Source organism: Chrysemys picta, chromosome 4, assembly GCF_011386835.1.
Source record: "Chrysemys picta bellii isolate R12L10 chromosome 4, ASM1138683v2, whole genome shotgun sequence".
In the NCBI taxonomy this organism is placed as follows: Eukaryota; Metazoa; Chordata; order Testudines; family Emydidae; genus Chrysemys; species Chrysemys picta.
This window is the reverse complement of record NC_088794.1, coordinates 34,636,615-34,656,859: the sequence shown is the minus strand read 5'-3', so window position 1 is coordinate 34,656,859 and position 20,245 is coordinate 34,636,615. Positions and strand designations below refer to the sequence as shown.

The 20,245-nt window shown below is 41.5% G+C and overlaps 1 protein-coding gene across 13 annotated transcripts in view; it reads left to right on the top strand.

The window, feature by feature from the left end:
- Positions 1 to 19,968, top strand: part of CHID1 (chitinase domain containing 1) — a 275,561-nt gene extending 255,593 nt beyond the window's left edge. For 12 of the 13 annotated variants that reach the window (XM_065594671.1, XM_024109643.3, XM_065594673.1 and 9 more), the window contains 3 exons: positions 14,277 to 14,357; positions 17,650 to 17,692; positions 19,703 to 19,968. In XM_065594671.1, the coding sequence (XP_065450743.1) occupies positions 14,277 to 14,357; positions 17,650 to 17,692; positions 19,703 to 19,801 (223 nt within the window). In that variant the 3' untranslated portion in view covers positions 19,802 to 19,968. Of the gene's footprint in view, positions 1 to 14,276; positions 14,358 to 16,662; positions 17,590 to 17,649; positions 17,693 to 19,702 lie in introns of those variants that run through there. The other variant, XM_065594676.1, reaches the window with a different exon arrangement.
- Positions 19,969 to 20,245: the final 277 nt, after the last annotated feature.

The window sequence follows — 20,245 nt, the reverse complement described above, 5'->3', positions numbered from 1 at the left end:
TCAGAAAAAGAGCTAAAGTCTAAAGTTTAAAAATGTAGGTAAAGAGACTTGTGCTCTCAACTCACTGTGCAGGGTTTATTGCACTCAGTTCTCAGGTGCTTGCTTGGTTTTGTGGGATTCCTTGAATCCTGGTTTTATATGGGTGAAGTAAATTACCCTACCATTAACTTGTCTGCTGTCTGACAGGAAGGTGTCCTCTTTGCTTGCAGCAGACATTGCTGTCTAGACCATACACTATGCTTTTAAAGCCAAACTGCTTATTTTGTTAAGGCAGCCCAAGCTGTCAAAACCAAACCCACTGCAAATAGTGACCTGTCAAGTGTTAGATTGGATAAACTGAAGAGAAAAATTCATGGTCAACTGAGCAAATATAAGAGAAAGATTGCCTGATGTTTTAGGTGGAAGAAGATAGTTCAATTTTAGGTTATGGTTAGAAGAGCAGAAACTTTTACCAGTAAACTACACAGAGATGCTGCAAATGACGACAACAACAACAACAAAAATGCCTTAATTAACAGTCACTGTCACAAGTAATCTGCACTGGCGCTAAAGAAAATGGTTCATATTATGTTGCTGCAGATAGAGGACTTGAAAAATGGAAAACAGTGAATGAACAAATTGAAATCTGTATCCTCACAAAGTAAAATTGAACTGCTGAACGAACAGCCGCATTCCATTAAGTATAACAAACAGGCATGTGAACCTGTGTATCAATCTATCATATCTGTATTGGTTGGGAAACATATCCCAGCTTAGAAATAAAGATCTCGTTTTTGTAGAGCAGGTTTTCAGTCACATTAGTTAAAAATCTTAAACCGATGCATTTTGACACATTTCAGTGTTCTGTTGTGCCTGGCTTTGTGCATGATTCCAGTTTCTTTGACTCATGATTAAAACCAGCATTTTTCTCCCTGTTTTGTAAAGGAAAAGCTATTTGGGTTGTATTAGTTAGAGTGGTCAGGAACTTTTAGTCGAGGATTTTTTCCGTGGCAGAGGTAGTTTCTGCAAAATTGACATTTTGATTTTTGTCCCAATTGTTTTGGTTTTTCTGATGGGGAAAATCTGAACTAAGTTTCGTTGTATGTCCACCCAAATCTAAACATTTTAGTTTGTTGACTTGACTGGTAGCATTTTATTTTGGGTCCATTTGACATGGAACTGCATCTGCCTGAGCTGTTTTCGTGCTTCATGAAAGTTGTACTCCTGGTGCCTCATGCCCCCTTTCTCTTTTATGGACCGTCTTTCCTGGCTAACCTACATTTCATGATGTACTGCGGCCCTCCCACTGAACTTCCCCAGTGCATCATGAGAGTCCCATGTACTTTATGGGATATTTAATCTGGTCCTGGAGCCTGGCCTACATAGGAGGCTGGAGGCATGAGGCCAATGCAGTTCAGTGTATAACCAAGCCAAACCTAAATATTTTGATCTGTTTGAATCTTTCAATGTTGTATTATTGTTTCAACATATTTCGTTCCAACACTTCCAAAGCGGAATTTTTCTCAGCTTACTGTTCTGTGAAAATTTTGGTACTTCTGCTTGTTATTTAGATCTGGGGTAAACACAAATGTCAAAATATTGGAATTTCATGTGTGCAGGGCTGGATTAATGTAGGGACTTTAGGGGCTGCAGCCCATGGCCTTGGGCTAAGGGGGGCCCCGCAGGCCAGTGGGCTGGATGTGGCCCATTGCGACACCCGTCCCCGAGCCTCGTCACCCGCTCCCCAGGGCTGGAGCTGCGAGCACTGGCAAGGGGCGTTCAGGGAATCTGTGTGTGCTTCCCCCAGTGCTGGCTCTGCAGCTCCCAATGGCTGGGTACCGTGGGCAGGGGCAGCATGCACTGCACAGAGTGGCCTGGCCCCTCTGCCTAGGGGCTGGACATTAGGGTTACCATATCTAATAAATAAAAAAAGAGGACCCTCCACGGGCCCTGACCCCGCCCATTTCCCCACCCCTAGCCCCGCCCCAACTCCGCCCCTTCCCCGCCCTAACTCTGCCCCCTCCTCCCTCCCACTCCCAGCCATGGGGAAAGGGCTGCCCCAGCGCTACCGGCTTCACGGTTTGCTGGGCAGCCCCCAGACCCTGCGCCCCCGGCCGGCGCTTCCCCAGCGCAGCTGGAGCCCGGGAGGGGAAGGGCCCAGCCGGGGGCGCAGGGTCTGGAGGCTGCCCGGCAAACCGTGAAGCCGGTAGCGCTCGGGCTTTGGACAGCCCCTATGCCTCCGGACCCTGCGCCCCCAGCCGGGCACTTCCCCTCCCGGGCTCCGGCGGCGCAGGGTCCGGAAGCACGGGGGCTGCCTGAAGCCCATAGTGCTCGGGTAGCTCGGCTCTTAAATAGAGCCGAAGAGTCAGGGGAGGAGCAGAGCCGCCATTTTCCCGGACATGTTCGGCTTTTTGGCAATTCCCCCCGGACGGGGGTTTGACTGCCGAAAAGCCGGACATGTCCGGGAAAAAGAGGGCGTATGGTAACCCTACAGACATGCCAGCCACCTCAGGGAGCAGAGCAGCACAGAGCCAGGGCAGGCAGGGATCCTGCCTTAGCCTTGCTGCGCTGCCGACCAGGAGCCACCCGAGATAAGCTCTCCCAGCCAGAGCCTGCACCCCACACTCCCTCCTACACCCCTCCCCCCTGTCCCAGCCCTGAGCCCCCTCTTGCACCCAAACTCCCACCCAGAGCCCATACCCTGAACCTCCTGCTGGACCCCAACCCCCTGTTCCATCCCTGGCCCCACCCACCCCCAGCTGGAGCTGCACCCCCTCCCGCACCTCAATCCCCTACCCCAGCCCTGAGCCCACTCCCCCACTCCAAATCCCCAAGGGCCCCACAAAATCTAATAGCCCTGGGCCCACAGGAGAGTTAATACGGCCCTGCATGTGGGGCAGAAATTCTGATTTGCATCCAGCTCTAGTATTGGTTTAGCTTTCAAACCTTGTTCAGATTATCAGAACAATGACACATTTGTGCCCCTACTTTTGTTTGGTATAGCTGCCGTGAACTATTCTAAAAGTAGTTTTGGGACTGACTCCCCGCAAATTATGAATAAATCATTAAAAAGTAAGTTATATTCTAATATTTCTATAACTTTCAACAGTTTAAAGTAAGACAAATAATTGTTCACTAGAAAACACACTCACATAATTATGTGGGTAAAGAACTATAAGCTAGGACATCTGATTTCTATTCTTGAGTCCTCTGCTGACGGGCTAAACCACCTTGGGCAAGTCACAGGCCCAAATTTTCAAGTGTCCACTAACTTTGGGACTTCCATTTTGAGTCTCCATCCTGAAACTTCTCAAGGAGCACCCAAAATCAGATGGCCCTTTGGAGAATCTTGACCTCAGCCCCTATCTCTGTAACATTCTAAAAAATGGGATACCAACCTGATTCCTTGGAGTTGTGTGCCTTAAAATATTAGTGCTTCGGAAGTATATTTAGAACCCTATACAAGGTGCTTTTTAAGTGTAGAGTAGTAGGAAGGAATGTTGTTTGGTACCCCTGCTAGTGGACTGGTGAGTTATTCAGCTACTGCAACATGGCTACGGGTAAAACACTCAATACTTTCATCTCTAGAGCAGGGAGACAGGTTGACTGTAAGTAAGACTGTGTTAAAAAGCCTTATCCATCAAGTTGGTGGTGAAGTATTGTGGGAAAATCAATGAGATGATTTTATAAAGTCACTAAAACAAACACACACTAACAGTGGAGCCACCCTGTTGGAAATCTTCAAAATGCTATAATTGCCTGTTAAAAACTGACCTAATAAAGAAGCAGGCAACAACAGAGAGAAGATTAATATAGAAAGAGGCTGCTTTATATAGATTGTTTTCAGACCATTTTGTGAATCCTTCACCAGCTATGCACAGGAATGAAAGTGTGCCTCTGAGATAAGTGTTGTGTATGTACCCCATGTACAAACTGTTGTGTATGAATAGGGCTAGATTCTGCAAGTCCTATTCAGGTTGCATATTGTCTTATCTCACTAGTAATCCCGTTGATTTTAATAGGAATATTCTTTGAGTGAGGTACTATGCAAGCTAAATAAGGGCTGCAGAATCTGGCCCCGCAATCTTTGGAGTAAAAGTTGATTTGATGTCAGTGAAGTACACTTTCACTTGCAGTTTTATTATTGTGCCATTTCTTTCCCAAGACACACTGTGCTTGTCATCCTTTTATTGAATGTTCTGTCTTTGTTTTATATCCAGCTTTAAAAAGCTGGGGAAATAAATGCTAGATTCTGCAATGCATAAGAAAGTGGTACAGTGGGATACAATTTTGCCTTCTTTAAAAGTTACTAATTTATAGTTTGGCATCCTAATAGTGACATATTTGAGTATAGGAAGCTTTATGTTGAGAAACTGGAGGAGGAATGCATCCAACAATCACAGCTGCCCTGGATTTCTGCATTAAAAAAATCACCTGAATGTTTATTATTTCATAAAGCAGGGCTCTTGGTTGATTTGAGGGATGCTCTGAAATACTGTCTTTAAAGACTAATATTTAAAATGTGATGCATTACAAGCCTTCTGTACTTGCAATTTTACAAGCCGGTTGCATTTTGGGGGGAGGGAGACATATTCTTGGTATAGTTTTTCTTTAACCAGTTCACTTTCATATTTTATTTTCACATGTTACAGTTGAAGAGGTTGCTAATCAACAGTGCTGAGTGTCTCATAGCTGAGTTTAATAGCTATGAATATATTCAGTAATTTTGCAGAAGTTTTCTTCCAAAATTTCTTAAGGATCTTTGTAACTTCTGAGACTGAGCTAAGTGTAGTTACCTCACTACTTTAAACCTGTTTTTGTTTTGTTTGCTTTTATAAAGACCTTACTTCACAAACTGGAACAGAGTAGGGCTAAGTGCTGACTGTAGCCTGCTACTGCATCTGCAGAGTAGAAACTTCTCCTTTTCAGGCACTTGTACTCATAAACCAAAAGCTGAAAAGTATGTGATTGCAAGAAAGAAACTGATTACATGCATTTGCATTCAGAGCTATAGAAGGGCTATCATGGGTGTGTTAAGTGAAAGACTCCTTTGAGTGTAGGACTTGATTGCCTAGTAGGGAGCAGTTTCTTCAGGTTGTTCCCCATATTTTGTTTGATCTCTGCAGTTTCAGTTCTTTATACTGTTGGGCACACTTCTTTGCTTTGTTTCTTTGTGAGATGTCAGTCATTTTAGTGGTGACTGTAAAATGCAAGACTCAGGTGCAAGACTCATCTTTGACAACAATTTCACAAATGTGGTGCAGCCATCAAACATTTGCCATTATCCCTTGTAGCCTCTACCTTTCTTTCTTTGTATAGCTCCTCCCATCACCTTGTGCTACAATGCACACTTTAGGAAGGCTATATCCTTTTTCTTCACAGTAGAATATATTTTGCTCAATCTTGTTTTAAAAAATGAACCATCAAAAACCATCCCCATCCTGAGATCAAGCATTGAAATTTTCACCCAGGAAGAGATTGGTTTGAGAAAGTTACGAGCAATTAAAAAAGGAGAAAGTGGACATTGAAATTCAACATTAAATAGAATGTATTACTAGGGTTGCCAGCTTTCTAATTGCCGAAAACCGAGCACCACTGCCCGGCCCTGCCCCCCACTCACTCCATCCCCCCCTCCCACCCTCACTCGCTTTCCCCTGCCCTCACTCATTTTCACTGGGCTGGGGCGGGGCGTTGGGGTGTGGGAGGGGTGAGGGCTCCAGCTGGGGATGCAAGCTCTGGGGTGGAGCCAAAAATGAGGGGTTCAGGCTGCAGAAGGGGGCTCTGGACTGGGGCAGGGAGTTGGGGTGTAAGAGGGGGTGAGGGCTATGGCTGGGGTTGTGGACTCAGGGGTGGGGCAGGTGATGAGGGGCTTGCGGGTGCAGGAGGGGGCTCTGGGCTGGGGCCAAGGGGTTTGGAGTGCAGGAGCGGGCTCAGGGCTGGGGTAGACGGCTGGGGTGTGGGAGAGGGTGCAGGCTCCAACTGGGGGTGTGGGCTCTGGGTGGGGCTGGGGATGAGGAGTTTGTGGTGCAGGAGAGGGCTCAGGGCTGGGGCTGGGGGTTGGGGTGTGCGCTCTCGGAGGGAGTTAGGGTGCGGGAGGAGGTTTCGACCTGGGGGAGGGGGATTGGGGTGCAGGCTCCGGCCAGGCAGCGCTTACTTCAGGCAGCTCCCAGTCGTCGGTGCAGCGGGGCTAAGGCAGGCTCCATGCCTACCCTGGCTTCATGCTGCTCCCGGATGTGCCCGGCATGTCCCTGTGGCCCCTTGGCAAAGGGGCCGGGGGCCTCTGCGTGCTGCCCGCACCTGCAAGCACCGCCCCCGCAGCTCCCATTGGTTGCAATTCCCGGCCAGTGGGAGCTGTGGTGCCAGCATTGGGGGCAGGGGCAGCGCGCGGACCTTCTCTGATTGTCCCTCCGCCTAGGGGCCGCAGGGACATACCGGCTGCTGCCGGGAGCAGCGCGGAGCCAGGGGAGATAGGGAGCCTTCCTTAGCCCCCCTGCATCGCAGACCGGACTTTTGACCAGAGTCGCCAGGATCCCTTTTTGACTGGGCATTCTGATCGAAAACGGGACTCCTGGCAACCGTCTGAATTGCCAGCCCATGGTATAATACCCTCACTGAAAAAGGTCTTTTTTTATGGGTATGCATTTGTCCTCCAATATGCTGCACTTTTCTCTGGATTGATCCAAGTATACACCATGTGATAGTTCTGAAATAACCAGTGTCGTCCTGTACGTGAGGTGTCATGTGCATTGGACTGAGCATTCTTTGGAGGGTATTTTGTAAAATTTTATTTGGCATCCGACATCTAGACTTTTCGATTTAAAGAACTAATGCAACAAACTGTGTCTTAATTACGTGGCATGAAGAGGCAATACAGTTAGTGTGGATTCTTGCAATCTAAAACTTATCTTCTACAAGTTGAACCATACGTAGGTACAGTTGTCCGGCATGTTGAGAGGCATATGTGTTCTAACAAATATAATTGCTGATATGTACAGGTTTTATAACCATAGGAGTGGCTTGGTATAGCTTCAGCCAGTTTAAAATAAAATGCTACATGTGGATACACTTAATGCTTCTGTGCATATTTCAAATTTAGTAGGGGATGAGCCTGTAATTTGTTTTTCTTATTTGCTTGTCTTATTACATATGTAATTAGGCACATAGTTGCTGCTACTGCTGTACTTTTTCTTTTTAATAGCTTACTGTAGATTTTACATAACTTTTTTTTCTGGAACACTTTGGTGTTGCACAGAGCTGCCTCAGCACAGCATTCTTTGCTAGAGCAGTAGAAAAGGGGATAGTCTTCAGGTCTGTCAATTTCTATAACTGGAGTGGAGGATGTGTTTATCAGTCAAGTAGTTGTATTGACTAAAAAGATGACAGTGGGTCTGATTTTGACCTCCTGATGCATCCGTAATTCCCAGTGCACAAAGACTTCAGAAGAGGACTCAAAGGAGAAAAGACATGGGAAATATGTTCAGTGTTAATTTCTTTCTCTAAAGATTAAGCAGAAGAAAATGAAAAACTGGAGAGTGACTTTATTAAAAAGTGACGTAGGCATTTGAGAGCCTTTACATGCTTAGTCACTTAGGTGCTTTTAGAAATGTTTCCCAAGAACTAGAAACATTACAAAAATAAACAAACAAATAGATACATCAAATAAAAGCCCTGGTTTCAAAATTAAATGAAGCTATATATTTTCCCCATGTATGTTCTTTGCCAAAAAATATGGTACTAGAATATTTTTTAACATATTTGTATTCCAGGCTAAAAATGTTATGCTTAAAGATAAATATCTTCTTTTGGGGATGTAGATCACCAGTTTTTTTTTTTCTCCTAAGGTATTCCAGTGCCATGCTATTTTTCACACACCAGTAAGAAGAAGTGCACAGCAACTGCCATAAATCCTGGGAATCTTTCTCTTGGACCTGTATTTGATAGTTGAATGTGCTGCAAAGCACACTAGTGTATGGGCCTAGCCATATTGGTATTGTTCATAGGTCCACAGCTTTGACAGGACTGACTTGAAAGTGCTCAATCATGGGTAAGCCTTTGGCTTCTCATTTATTCCATAGAAAGCAATGCTGAGGGAACAATATTTCAACATGACCCTGCCATAAGTCTCTGTAACCAAGCAATGGCAACGGTATGTAAGAATAATGGATTGTGTCTGCAATTGCGCTATGTGACCACCTCTTTTTTGGCATATGTCTGACCGTAATTTATAGGTGAAGCTGGCAGCGACACTTGTAGTCAAAGTTGCCCAACTTTCCATTATATGAATGTGTTTTGAGTAGTTAGTAACTTTGTAAAACTTTTAATTGCTCAGGCTGAAATTTTCCATTCCAGGCGCCTGACGTAAGCTGATCTTTTAACAGTTCAGCCATTTCAGAGAATGAGGCTTGGGGGAAAATACAGTTTTGCTAAGGTTAAATTTATAGCTTTGGAGCAGGCACTTGAAATTTGCAAGGTGTTCATGAAGGGGTTAGATGTCTTTTGCTGTCTCCATGAAAATCCACCCACATTTTTCATTTGCACATGTTCAGTAGAGTTTTGTTAGAGGCTGCCCTCCAGGTTCTGGCTGCTCAGTCTGCACTGAGCATACTTCAGATCAGAATTGCAGCAGCTGAATGGACCTTTGTAATTTTCCTAGGGTTTCCAGGGGCTGCTGTGGTGCCAGGCACTGTAACTCAAGCAGGTTAGAGAGGGGATTGCAAAAGGGGAGCATGCTGGGGGGGATAGGAACAGAGAGGGGTCAGGCCAGAGGTAAGGGTGGGGAAAGGAACAGGTAGGACAAGGATAGAAGGCTGCAGGCTGCAAGGAGAGGCATGCTAAGGGATGGGCAGAAATGTTTCTACCCACTAGAGAACACTCCCCTCCAGAACCTGGAACAGAATCCAGGATTCTGCTGCTGGCTAGAAAACAGTCGAGAAATCTATTGGCAAATTTTCTCATCTTCTTCCTAGTGGCAGTTCTGGCAGCAATAGTAGGCTGTTATCCTCTACCAGTTATTCAGTTAGCTCAAGTAGTAGATAGGTATATGCTGTGGATCTGAGGGTTCCAGCTCTGCTGCTGACCCATATGGGGACAGTATGATTCCATATCATGGAATTTTGCTTTTTCAGGTTTTTTTTAACTGAGAAAACCATATACTAAACTGGTTACAAAGTAGCAGCCTTGTTAGTCTGTATCCGCAAAAAGAACAGGAGTACTTGTGGCACCTTAGAGACTAACAAATTTATTTCAGCATAAGCTTTCGTGGGCTACAGCCCACTTCTTCAGATGCATAAAGTGGAACACACAGAAGATATTTATACACACAGAGAACATGAAAAGGTGGAAGTATGCATACCAATTGTAAGAGGCCAATCAATTGAGATGAGCTATCAGTAGCAGAAGAAGAAAAAACTTTGACGTGATAAAGTTAGCTGTAGCCCACGAAAGCTTATGCTGAAATACATTTGTTAGTCTCTAAGGTGCCACAAGTATTCCTGTTCTATATACTAAACTGTCATCTCTGTGTGTGTGTGAATCATGATAGTCTTTAATTTCAGATCACATTTATGTTTTTCCAGGACCCATGCCCCATTCAGTATACATGATGGACTGGGCTCTGGGGATGAATCAGGTTTGCATATTGAGTGAGGCTGTTGTCTGTTAAAAAAATCTAAACAAAAACAAAACAACCCTTCCTCCCCAAAAAGCTCTGCCTCATTTGTTGCACAAGTGGAGTACCAGGTGAGGCAGGGGACTGCAGGAAGAGAGAGGATGGTCTGTGGGTAAGGGCAGTTGAAATCTGTCTTGGAGAATTGGATTATATCCCTGTCTGTGTGTCAGAGTTTCTATCTGGTCATTTAAACCGAACTTTTCACAGATGATCTCATTTTCTGGATGGTCAGCTTGAGACATCTGAAGTCTGACTTGTGGAAGTGCTGAGCACTCACAACTGCAACTGACGGTAGTCATAGTTGTGCTTTGAACATAGCATTTCTATTGTTCTTGATAAATACTGTAAAAAATCAGGTCCTGTGTTTCTCAAGTTGGGCACCCACAACTACCGGACAGTTTTGACAATTTTGGCCTTAATCTTTGTGACCTATTTCCCTGTCTCTAAAATGGGAATAATACCACTTACCTTACTGTTGTTGTGAAGATAAACTCATTACTTTTTGTGAAGCTCTTGCATACTGTGGCGATAAGCATCGCAGAGAAGCCCTGGAGTACTATGTTCAGTGCAGGTGTGCACAGTATGTGGTAAATGCAGCACATTAATGAGCAACTTTAAAAAAAATAATTATGGTTGTGTGTCTTATTTTGGTTATATAACTAACCATATAGTGTGTGTGTGTGTGTGTGTGTGTATACATACACACACACACTAGAGCTGTCAAGCAATTAAAAAAATTAATTGTGATTAATTGTACTGTTAAACAATAGTAGAATGCCATTTATTTAAATATTTGTGGATGTTCTCTACATTTTCAAATATATTGATTTGAATTACAAAGTGCACAGTGCTCACTTTTTAGTTATTTTTATTACAAATATTTGCACTGTAAAAAAAAAAGAAATAGTATTTTTCAATTCACCTCATACAAGTACTGTGGTGCAATCTCTTTATCATGAAAGTTGAACTTACAAATGTAGAATTATGTTAAAAAAAAAAACCTGCATTCAAAAATAAAACAATCTAAAAGTTTAGAGCCTACAAGTCCACTCAGTCCTACTTCTTGTTCAGCCAATCGCTAAGACAAACATGTTCGTTTACATTAGCAGGAGATAATGCTGCCCGCTTCTTGTTTACAATGTCCCCTGAAAGTGAGAACAGGTTTTCTCATGTCACTGTTGTAGCCAGCGTTGCAAGATATTTACGTACCAGATGCGCTAAAGATTCATATGTCCCTTGATGCTTCAAACACCATTCCAGAGGACATACGTCCATGCTGATAATGGGTTCTGCTCAATAATAATCCAAAGCAGTGTGGACTGATGCATGTTCATTTTCATTATCTGAGTCAGATGCCACCAACAGAAGGTTGATTTTCTTTTTTGGTGGTTTGGGTTCTGTAGTTTCCATACCGGAATGTTGCTCTTTTAAGATTTCTGAAAGCATGCTCCACACCTCGTCCCTCTCAGATTTTGGGAGGCGCTTCAGATTCTTAAACCTTGGGTCGAGTGCTATAGCTATCTTTAGAAAGCTCACATTGGTACCTTCTTTGTGTTTTGTGAAATCTGCAGTGAAAGTGTTCTTAAAATAAACAACATGTGCTGGGTCATCATCTGAGACTGCTATAACATGAAATATATGGCAGAATGCGGGTAAAACACAGCAGGAGACATACAATTCTCCCCCCAAGGAGTTCAGTCACAAATTTAATTAATTCCTTTTTTTTAATGAGCGTCATCAGCATGGAAGCATGTCCTCTGGAATGGTGGCCGAAGCATGAAGGGGTGTATGAATTTTTAGCATATCTGGCACGTAAATACCTTGCAATGCCTGCTACAAAAGTACCATGCAAATGCCTGTTTTCACTTTCAGGTGACATTTTAAACAAGAAGTGGGCAGCATTATCTCCTGTAACTTGTTTGTTTTAGCGATCGGCTGAACAAGAAGCAGGACTGAATGGACTTGTAGGCTCTGAAGTTTTACATTGTTTTGTTTTGGAGTGCAATTATGTAACAAAAAAAATCTACATTTGTAAGTTATATTTTCACGATAAAGAAATTGCACTGCATTACTTGTATGAGGTGAATTGAAAAATACTATTTCTTTTGTTTATCATTTTTACAGTGCAAATATTTGTAATAAAAAATAATGTACACTGATTTCAGTTACAACACACAATACAATATATATGAAAATGTAGAAAAACATCCAGAATATTTAATAAATTTCAATTAGTATTCTATTGTTTAACAGTGTAATTAAAATGGCAATTAATCGCGATTAATTTTTTAAATCCTGATTAATTTTTTTGAGTTAATCGCGTGAGTTAACTGCGATTAATCGACAGCCCTAATACATACAGACACAGAGAGAGAGAGAGAGAGAGAGAGAGAGAGAGTAGGCTGTGAAGGGTGCTATATGTTACTTTTCTGATTTTTTTAAAAATCATGTGTTTACTGTTCTTTAATGCTGTTGGAATTTTTAGCAAAGAAATTAGAATTTGTTATTGTAACTTCACATGTACAAAAGAAGACCCATGTGTATCAGCATGGCTTAGTTGGTAGCACTTATCTCTGGACCTTATCCTCATAAACCCACATCCTACACCAGAACTTGTGCTGTTATAACTATCAATGATGCAGTTCTGAAATGGAGCAAGGTGCTAAGTGCTGTCCTTGAATTTAAATATGAAAATTAGCTCTTTGCTGCCCATGTTTAATGATGATCCAAAGGGAAGTTCAAGATTCTATGGCACTTTTCAAAAAAAGAACAAGGATCTTAATCCTACGTTACCTGTCAGTGAAAAACTAAATGTTCAAGACTACCGTATAAATCAGCCCTTGCTGACCTTACAATCGGTACTACAGTATGTTTGCTGACAGTTACTGAACTAGCACACTCTAGGTCATGTTGTGGAGCACTTTGAGATCGCTTCAACATGAATTGCACTAGATAAAACTAAATTCCTTTCTCTCGTAAAAATGCAATTTGAATCATAGACCGGCTATGTACCAACGCACAGCTGAGCAAAACCACAGCAGAGAGGTGAAAGTATTCTGTATGGTAGGGAATGTTGTAATTGCATTTGGAATAATATTTGAAGAAAGGGGAGAATAAATCTTTATCAAGCTCAGAAATACGAACCATTTTCTTTTTTGAAATGTATAGTCTGATGGGATTTCAGGACTAACAGGTCAGGATAATGGTTGATGGAAATCGGTTATGCCATCTTGAACTTGGGTAATGGAAACTTTAAATTTAAAAATAAAAAGATTTAAAGTCAATTTTTTTCCTGTAAATGTTTGGAGCAGAGAAATTTCTGCTATAATGAGTCCTATGTTATGGAACAGATGGTTTTAATCAACCTTGCAGAAATAGAAATTCAGGAGAAGAGTAGTCTTTATTAACATCACCTTTCTGCTCTCTTCCTGCCTACTCAGTTAATCTGTAGGGACCATTGTAAGGTGATGCACTGGCAAGTGGGGATTTGGTTTCAAATCTGTGATTATCTGTAGAAAGAAGGCAGTGCCTCTTGGAAATGGGATGAACTGTCAATCAATAGCAACTCCAATGTCCAGTCAGAAAAAGTTACGTTCTGCCTTCTGGGCAAAGATGATTCATACTAAAAAGAGGCAGGAGGATATGCAAGAGGAAAAATATATCTATCATAATTATATAGCTCCCATGACCATAGTATCTGAGTGTCTCACAGTCTTTAATGTATTAACCTAACAACATCCTTGTGAGATAGGGAATGCTCTATCCCCATTTTACAGATGGGGAGCTGAGACACTGAGAGACTGAATGACTTGCCCAAGGTCATGTAGGAAGGAAGTCTGTGGCAGAGAGAGTTTAATGTGGGTTTCCCAAGGGCCAGGTTAACTCCCAAACTATTGGACCATCATTCCTTTTTGAATAAAATAAATCCTTCCTGAAGGTGCAGGTTTGATTTGGACTCTACATTCACATTTTGACATGATTAGGTTCTGCCTGTCTTGGAAGGACACCAACAGTGACAGATGGCAAGTGTGTCATTTCTCTGAAGGATGGTACCCAAACAAGTGAATCGAACAAAACAAAACGTGAAAAATGTCTTCCATGGAGCTCTGTGCTAAGAGGAAACAGTACATACACAAGCAGCTCATTTTGAAAAGAACTAACCTACACTTTTAGGAAATGGCTTTCTGCAGGGTGTAGGAGTCATAAATCTTTTTGCTGATGTAGTTGACTATAGGTAAATATTATGTATTGCTAGCTAGGGAGAATTTGGTTCAAATCCCTGGCGTCAGTGTCCTAGAAACAGACCTCAAATGTGCTCAAGTACTAGAGTGGGTATGCTATAATAGTTAGATAATGAAAATACATCTATGAGTAAATTCATCAGTTGCAAAAAAAAAAAAATTGCATATCTGTTTAGCTGCTTGAATGGGCTGGAAAAAAACCTGATTTGCAAAGGATATATTAGACTGTTGACGAAGGATGTTGTTGAGTAAACTATTAATAAATTTTCAACCTGCTCTATACATATGCCACTTGGATGGATAAGTAGCTTTAACATTCTTTTAATGGTTTAAACGTTTCTCTCGAATAATTATAAAACTAATTTTATACCTGTGGTTTTAATTTATAGGTACATCGAAACCCTGAAGGAAAACAAACCGAAAATTGTTTGGGATGAACAAATAGCTGAACACTATTTGGAATACAAAAAGTGAGTGGCAGTCATTTACTTACTGCTCTGTGAATATTCTTGGGCCTGAGTCCCATAGACACTGAATTACTACTTCTATAATATGTGACTGAATTCAGCATACTGAGGCTAGATCTACACTGGGGGGGGGATCGATTTAAGATATGCAAATTCAGCTACGCGAATAGCGTAGCTGAATTAGACGTATCTGAGCCAACCTACCCCGCTGTGAGGACGGCGGCAAATCGACCGCCGCGGCTCCCCCGTCAACAGTGCTTACTCCTACCTGCGCTGGTGGAGTACACGCGTCAATTCGGGGATTGATTGTCGCGTCCCGACGAGACGTGATAATTTGATCCCCGAGAGATCGATTTCTACCCGCCGATCCAGGCGAGTAGTGAAGACAAGCCCTGAGAGTCTGCAGTTTGTCAGCTATGGTAGCCATGAATAGGAACATAAAAGAGGATTTCAGGGGACAGAAATAAGCCAGGGAAGGGTGAATGAAGTAACAAATGTAGCTAAAACAAACTTTAACACTTAAGTCTGGTGGATCAGATCTTCAGAAGTATTTTGGGTATGCAGAGCATCCCTACCTAAGTTATCTGTCAAGGCTCATTTAAACAAAAGTCTGAGATGCAACCTCTGAGCTGGTGAGTGGTTTGCCATAAGTCTGACAATATATATATATATATATATGAGCAACACCTTTAGGAATAACAGAGCCTGGCAAATTCAGCCTTAGAGTTACTCGGACATAGCAGAAATTGACTGTGCCTAGCAAAGAGCAATAAAAATGAGGAGCCATAAAGGGATTTGGAGAGACTAAAAAGACCAGGACAGCTGCCTTAAAAAGAGCATCAGGAGGTATACAAAATAACAAAAGTTGTAGAGGACAAATAAGGCTATTTTCCTTTGTCATAATACAAGAATAAATAAGTGCTTGATACTAGAAGAAAACCGTTTTAAACAGATAAAAGGAATAATAGCAACATCTTGCTAAACCCCAATTTGTTAACCTTGTAAGAGACCATCAGTTGCATGTGTTCTCCTCTCTTTTTGGCAAAGATTCTATAACCAAAATGTCATTACTTTTATAAAATTCTATCAGTATATTTTCTAATATATTATAACTTATATAAGATGCACTAATCCAAATACATTAATGAAGTAAATTTTGTGATGCATTGTCCTTGCATTAAAAAAACATCATAATTCTTCAGTGAACAATTGATTTTTTTCCACCATGAAACTTCTTGGGCGAAACATTTTTAAAATGCTCCCGTATTTTAAATGTGGCCCTGTCAGTTTGACTTTTTTTTTTTTTTTGCTAAATCACCAGGGTTGCCGCAAACTTCTCTCACATTCTTAGACTTATGATACTTTTCAAATTTGCTTAGAACTGTGAGGAATTATTCCCCATATTTTTCATAACTCAAATCAGCTGCTCAAGGAAAAGCTGACAGAATTGTTGAGATTCATCAGCTAATTCAGCTCTCAGGTATTGCTTCCCTGGCTCAGTAGCCTTCCTTGTGTATTTCCTTGCTTGGTTTCTGACTACATACACCCCTTACCAGAATTTAATCCATTCTTCAGCACTTCTTCCTCACTATCATCCATGCTCTGTCCCTGCCTCTCTGCAACTGTGCAGCCATACTGGAGTGTTAAGGTTTTTTACCTTATTTAAGGAAGCTTATAAAATTGTTCCCTCTTGAGGAATTTTGATATAATATTAATTAATAACATATATATGTGGATTTATGTTGCTCAAATAAATACATCATCTTCTGCATTTATTTGTTATACTTTTTCTGAAAAGGGCATCATGCAGGAGGTTTAACGATATTTAACTGTTCAATGACTAGTTTTTGATTTTTTTCTGTAACTCTGTAAGAGAAGGCCTCTGATCTGTCCTCTCTCATTTTGAATTCTTTGGTATGCTGTTTTGAAATTACTTTGTGTATGTCAAACAATTACATTTTTCTTTGTATTGCATAAAAATCAGTAAACAATGATCCGTGTTTACAACTTCTCTGTGCAAAGTCCAACTGAAGACTGAGAGCTTGTCTACACAAAAACTAGCTTGGGGCATGCTGGGGTGTGAATCTGCTTTGTGTGGACCCTGTTGATGGGTAGTAACAGGTCATTAATGTGCTTTGAGCTAGCCCCATTTCAAAGAGACCTAGATGGAAGTGCATTAACAAACTGGGGGATCCACACTGGAGGTTAGTTTGCAGCAAGCTAGCATGGGATATATTAACACCCCAGCATGCCTCTAACTGTTTGTATAGAAGTCTTTTTTTTTTTTTTTTTTTTTTTTTTTTTTGAGGTATTGTTGGCACCTGAAGATGGAGGCTTGCTCTCAAAAGGCAAATCTGAGATCCTGTACTTGAATGGTTGGCTCAATGGCATTATTTAACTCAGTACAGCCATGCTTCCAGGACAGCCTCTGGCAAATCAAACTTAAGTTATGTAGTGTTGACTATATTTCCCTTCACCCAAGTTTGGAACCTGTTCTTTGAACATTCTTATCTGTGAGCCTTTTGGAAGAGAGAATCAATCAGAGAGTACACTGGGCCTGAAAATCCTCCTCCTCCTAACTTGCTGCCACCTGCCTGATTGACAGCTGTGAGGATCATCCTGTCTGCACTGGGTTAGCCAAGCTACAGAAAAGAATTAGCATCTTCCCATCCCCACTTCCACTTTACAGAGATTTACTAGGGTGAATGCTAATATGATCCAGAGCAGAAAATATGCTTCACTAGTGAAGTATGTCACCAGGGAATATATTGCACGTCTTCAGTTGCTAAGGCTATGTCTACACTACCGTGGTAACTCGACCTACGCTACGCAACTCCAACTACATGAATAACGTAGCTGGAGTCAACGTACCTTAGGTCGAGTTACTGTGAGGTGTACGCCACAGAGGGTCGATGGGAGAAACTCTCCCATCAACTTACCTTACTCTTCTCATCAAGGGTAGAGAACAGGGGTCAACCTGACAGTGATCTGCTGTTGATTTGGCGGGTCTCCACTAGACCCACTAAATCGACCGCTGTTGGATCAATCTCAGAGCGTCAATCCCAGCTGTAGTGTAGACATAGCCTAAGAAGACACTGAAATACTGTATCAAATCATAAATCTTTAAACAGTGCACATATCCCGAAGACGGTTTGTGTAACAAGTAAAGAATCAAAGGTTACTTCTGCAAATTATTATACAAAGTTCCCTTCCTCAGACTGGCTTTCTATTTTCATATTAACTCTTGGGTGCCAATAATACTGTGTTATCTCAGTTTTCTTCTTGTGCTTTGCAGAAGTAAAGGAGGAAAGCATGTTGTCTTCTACCCAACATTAAAGGTATGTCTATGTCCCTTCTTCAGATGAGAAGGGGATAAGAGAAAAAGAGGGAAGATGGTGGCTACTGCTTTGCCTCCTTGCATTTTTGAGGGAATCCTTTGTTTTTGTACAAGAGGCCACCCTGTCACTTGATTGTCCCACATCAACTTAGGGCTTCTCCATGTGGAGAGTTAGTGCCCAGCAAGCCGAGTGTAAATCTACAGTCCACTAGCCTGCCGTGCACTGAGTCACTATTGTGGATCCTGCTACTACGCACTAAAAGTTCCCCGGAGTGCTTTGACCTCTATTGCTATTTTAAACAGAGAGAAATGTAGGTCAAAGTGCAGTAGGGAGCTTTTAGTTCACAGTATCGGGCTCCACACACCGCCAATTAGTGCATGAGGCAAACTAGTGCGCTATAGATTTACACCACAGCTTGCTGTGCAGTAAGTCTATATGTGGACAAACCTTAGAGACCGGACTTGAAGAGTCAACTGGAATGGAAAATAAGCTTATAATGAAAGTATATTAAGCTTAGAAAAGAGAGTGCCAAATTGTAAATGACTAAACCATTATGAATCCATCAGAAGCCCACATTATGGAAGTGGGAGAGGAATGTTCCTTTCCGCTTCATGAGCACCTTTCCCACCATTGGCCCTAATGTAGACAGGATGTGAAAGTGTTTATCACTGTGTTAAATTCTTTTCTTGCTAGTACTGGTTGAGCCACATGGGGAAAACCCCAAGGTAGCTGCACCTTAGCAAAGACAGATTGCATTGAAAGTTGTCCAGCTACATTCTCCTTGGTCTTGCAGAATGCTTTTATCGCATTATTGGCAGACTCCATCTGGGTTTTGAACATAATTCCTCTAATTTTTTTTTAGAATTTTTTCATGTATTCTTTCGTCTCTGAAGAGTAGATGCCGTACTGTGGCAATTGGTGTATTTATACACATGTAAATAGAATTTTCCTTCCGTTCTTAACAGGCTGTAATGAAAGGTTTAGAGAGATTTCTACACTGAAGCAAAGCTGAAAAATCACTCATATAAAAGTAATTAAATCGGCTAGTGACACCAAATTGTCTTTTAGCTTCCCCCTCACAACCCGGTTTCTTCATCGTAATTGGGTAATTATAGGTATCTTGTCTGCTCAAATTTGAACTTATTCAGATTTTGTAAAAAACAGCAACAAACCCCAAGACAAACAGATATATTCATGATATTTAATTCCAATGAGAACAAGTTTTAAACACTTCCCTGTAGTGTTTGCAGTTCAGACTTTACAGCATTGCACTAGTATAAGAGAATCTGAAAGTGGACTAGAAAAATACTACCTTGGTTTGTCCAGGCTGAGAGAAATGCCAAACATAAAATTGTTGAAATTCTTTCACTTGTAATAATCTAAAGTTGTGGTTATAACATAGATAAGGAATCTTTTGTTGTTGTTTTTGTTTGGTTTGGGTTTGGGTTTTTTTTGTTTTTGTTTTAGTTTTTTTCTTAAATACTAGCCTGACAGTATCCCTTTAAGATGTAATTTTCTTTGTGAGTTTGCCCTGAAATATGAAAAGAATGGCCTTGGGTAGGAGATGACATTCTGTAAACACAGAATATTTGCTACGTGACAAGTTGTGTCAATTGACTTAAGACTTCTGGGAGAATTGAAATTTCTGGTGACACAGTTTTCAAAGTGTGCATTGCAGTACATCGTGTAAGTGATAGCCCAAATAAAAATACTTCAGTGCGTAGTTCAGAATATTGCTTACTTCAAGGCTGTTCTGTATGTCCAGTTAGTCATCATATGCTAGGTTGATGCACTAAAAAATGCCCTAACTGGTGGGACTAATCTGGCTCTGCACTTATTGACCAGTGAATACTTAAAACTATAGTCTCCGGGCATCGGGTGGTAAGAAAAAAATACTTAATCAAAAAATCTTGGTATGCATTGTGTCTAATACTACAAAGAGAGGGCTGCGTGCAGTTTCTAATGTTTATATTCAGCAAAAACTGATTACCTTCTCTATCCTTTTCTTAGTCCATCCAGTTGCGCTTAGAACTTGCAAAGGAATTGGGGACTGGAATAGCCATCTGGGAGCTGGGACAAGGCTTGGATTATTTTTATGATCTGCTTTAAAATGGTAGACTAATTGGAGAGACTTCATTTGCTTCACGGAGACTGCACATTCAATTAAGTGAGGTATTTGTGGGGAGATGATTTATAATTTTGTTTTTTGTAATTTATATGAAATCTGTATGGAATTTGCATTTTTCCTAATAAAGAACCTGCTCTGAATTACTGTACAGATTGCAACACGTGGTTGTATTTGAGAAAATGCAAAGAAACAAAAGTTGTGCCTCTAACCTTTGCTTTACACAGTCATTAAAATAGACCACCATCAAGAGAACACTAGACTTCTCATAGTTTTCATGCACGATCTCCTAGAAGGAAATAACACAGACAGTGTAATCCTTCTGACCCATGTTTAAGATGTATATATATCATCTATTAATCACAGAAGTAAGTGAATGGACCTACCAGTCTGGTTTGTGCATGGCAAATTTAATGTCTCAGATTTTG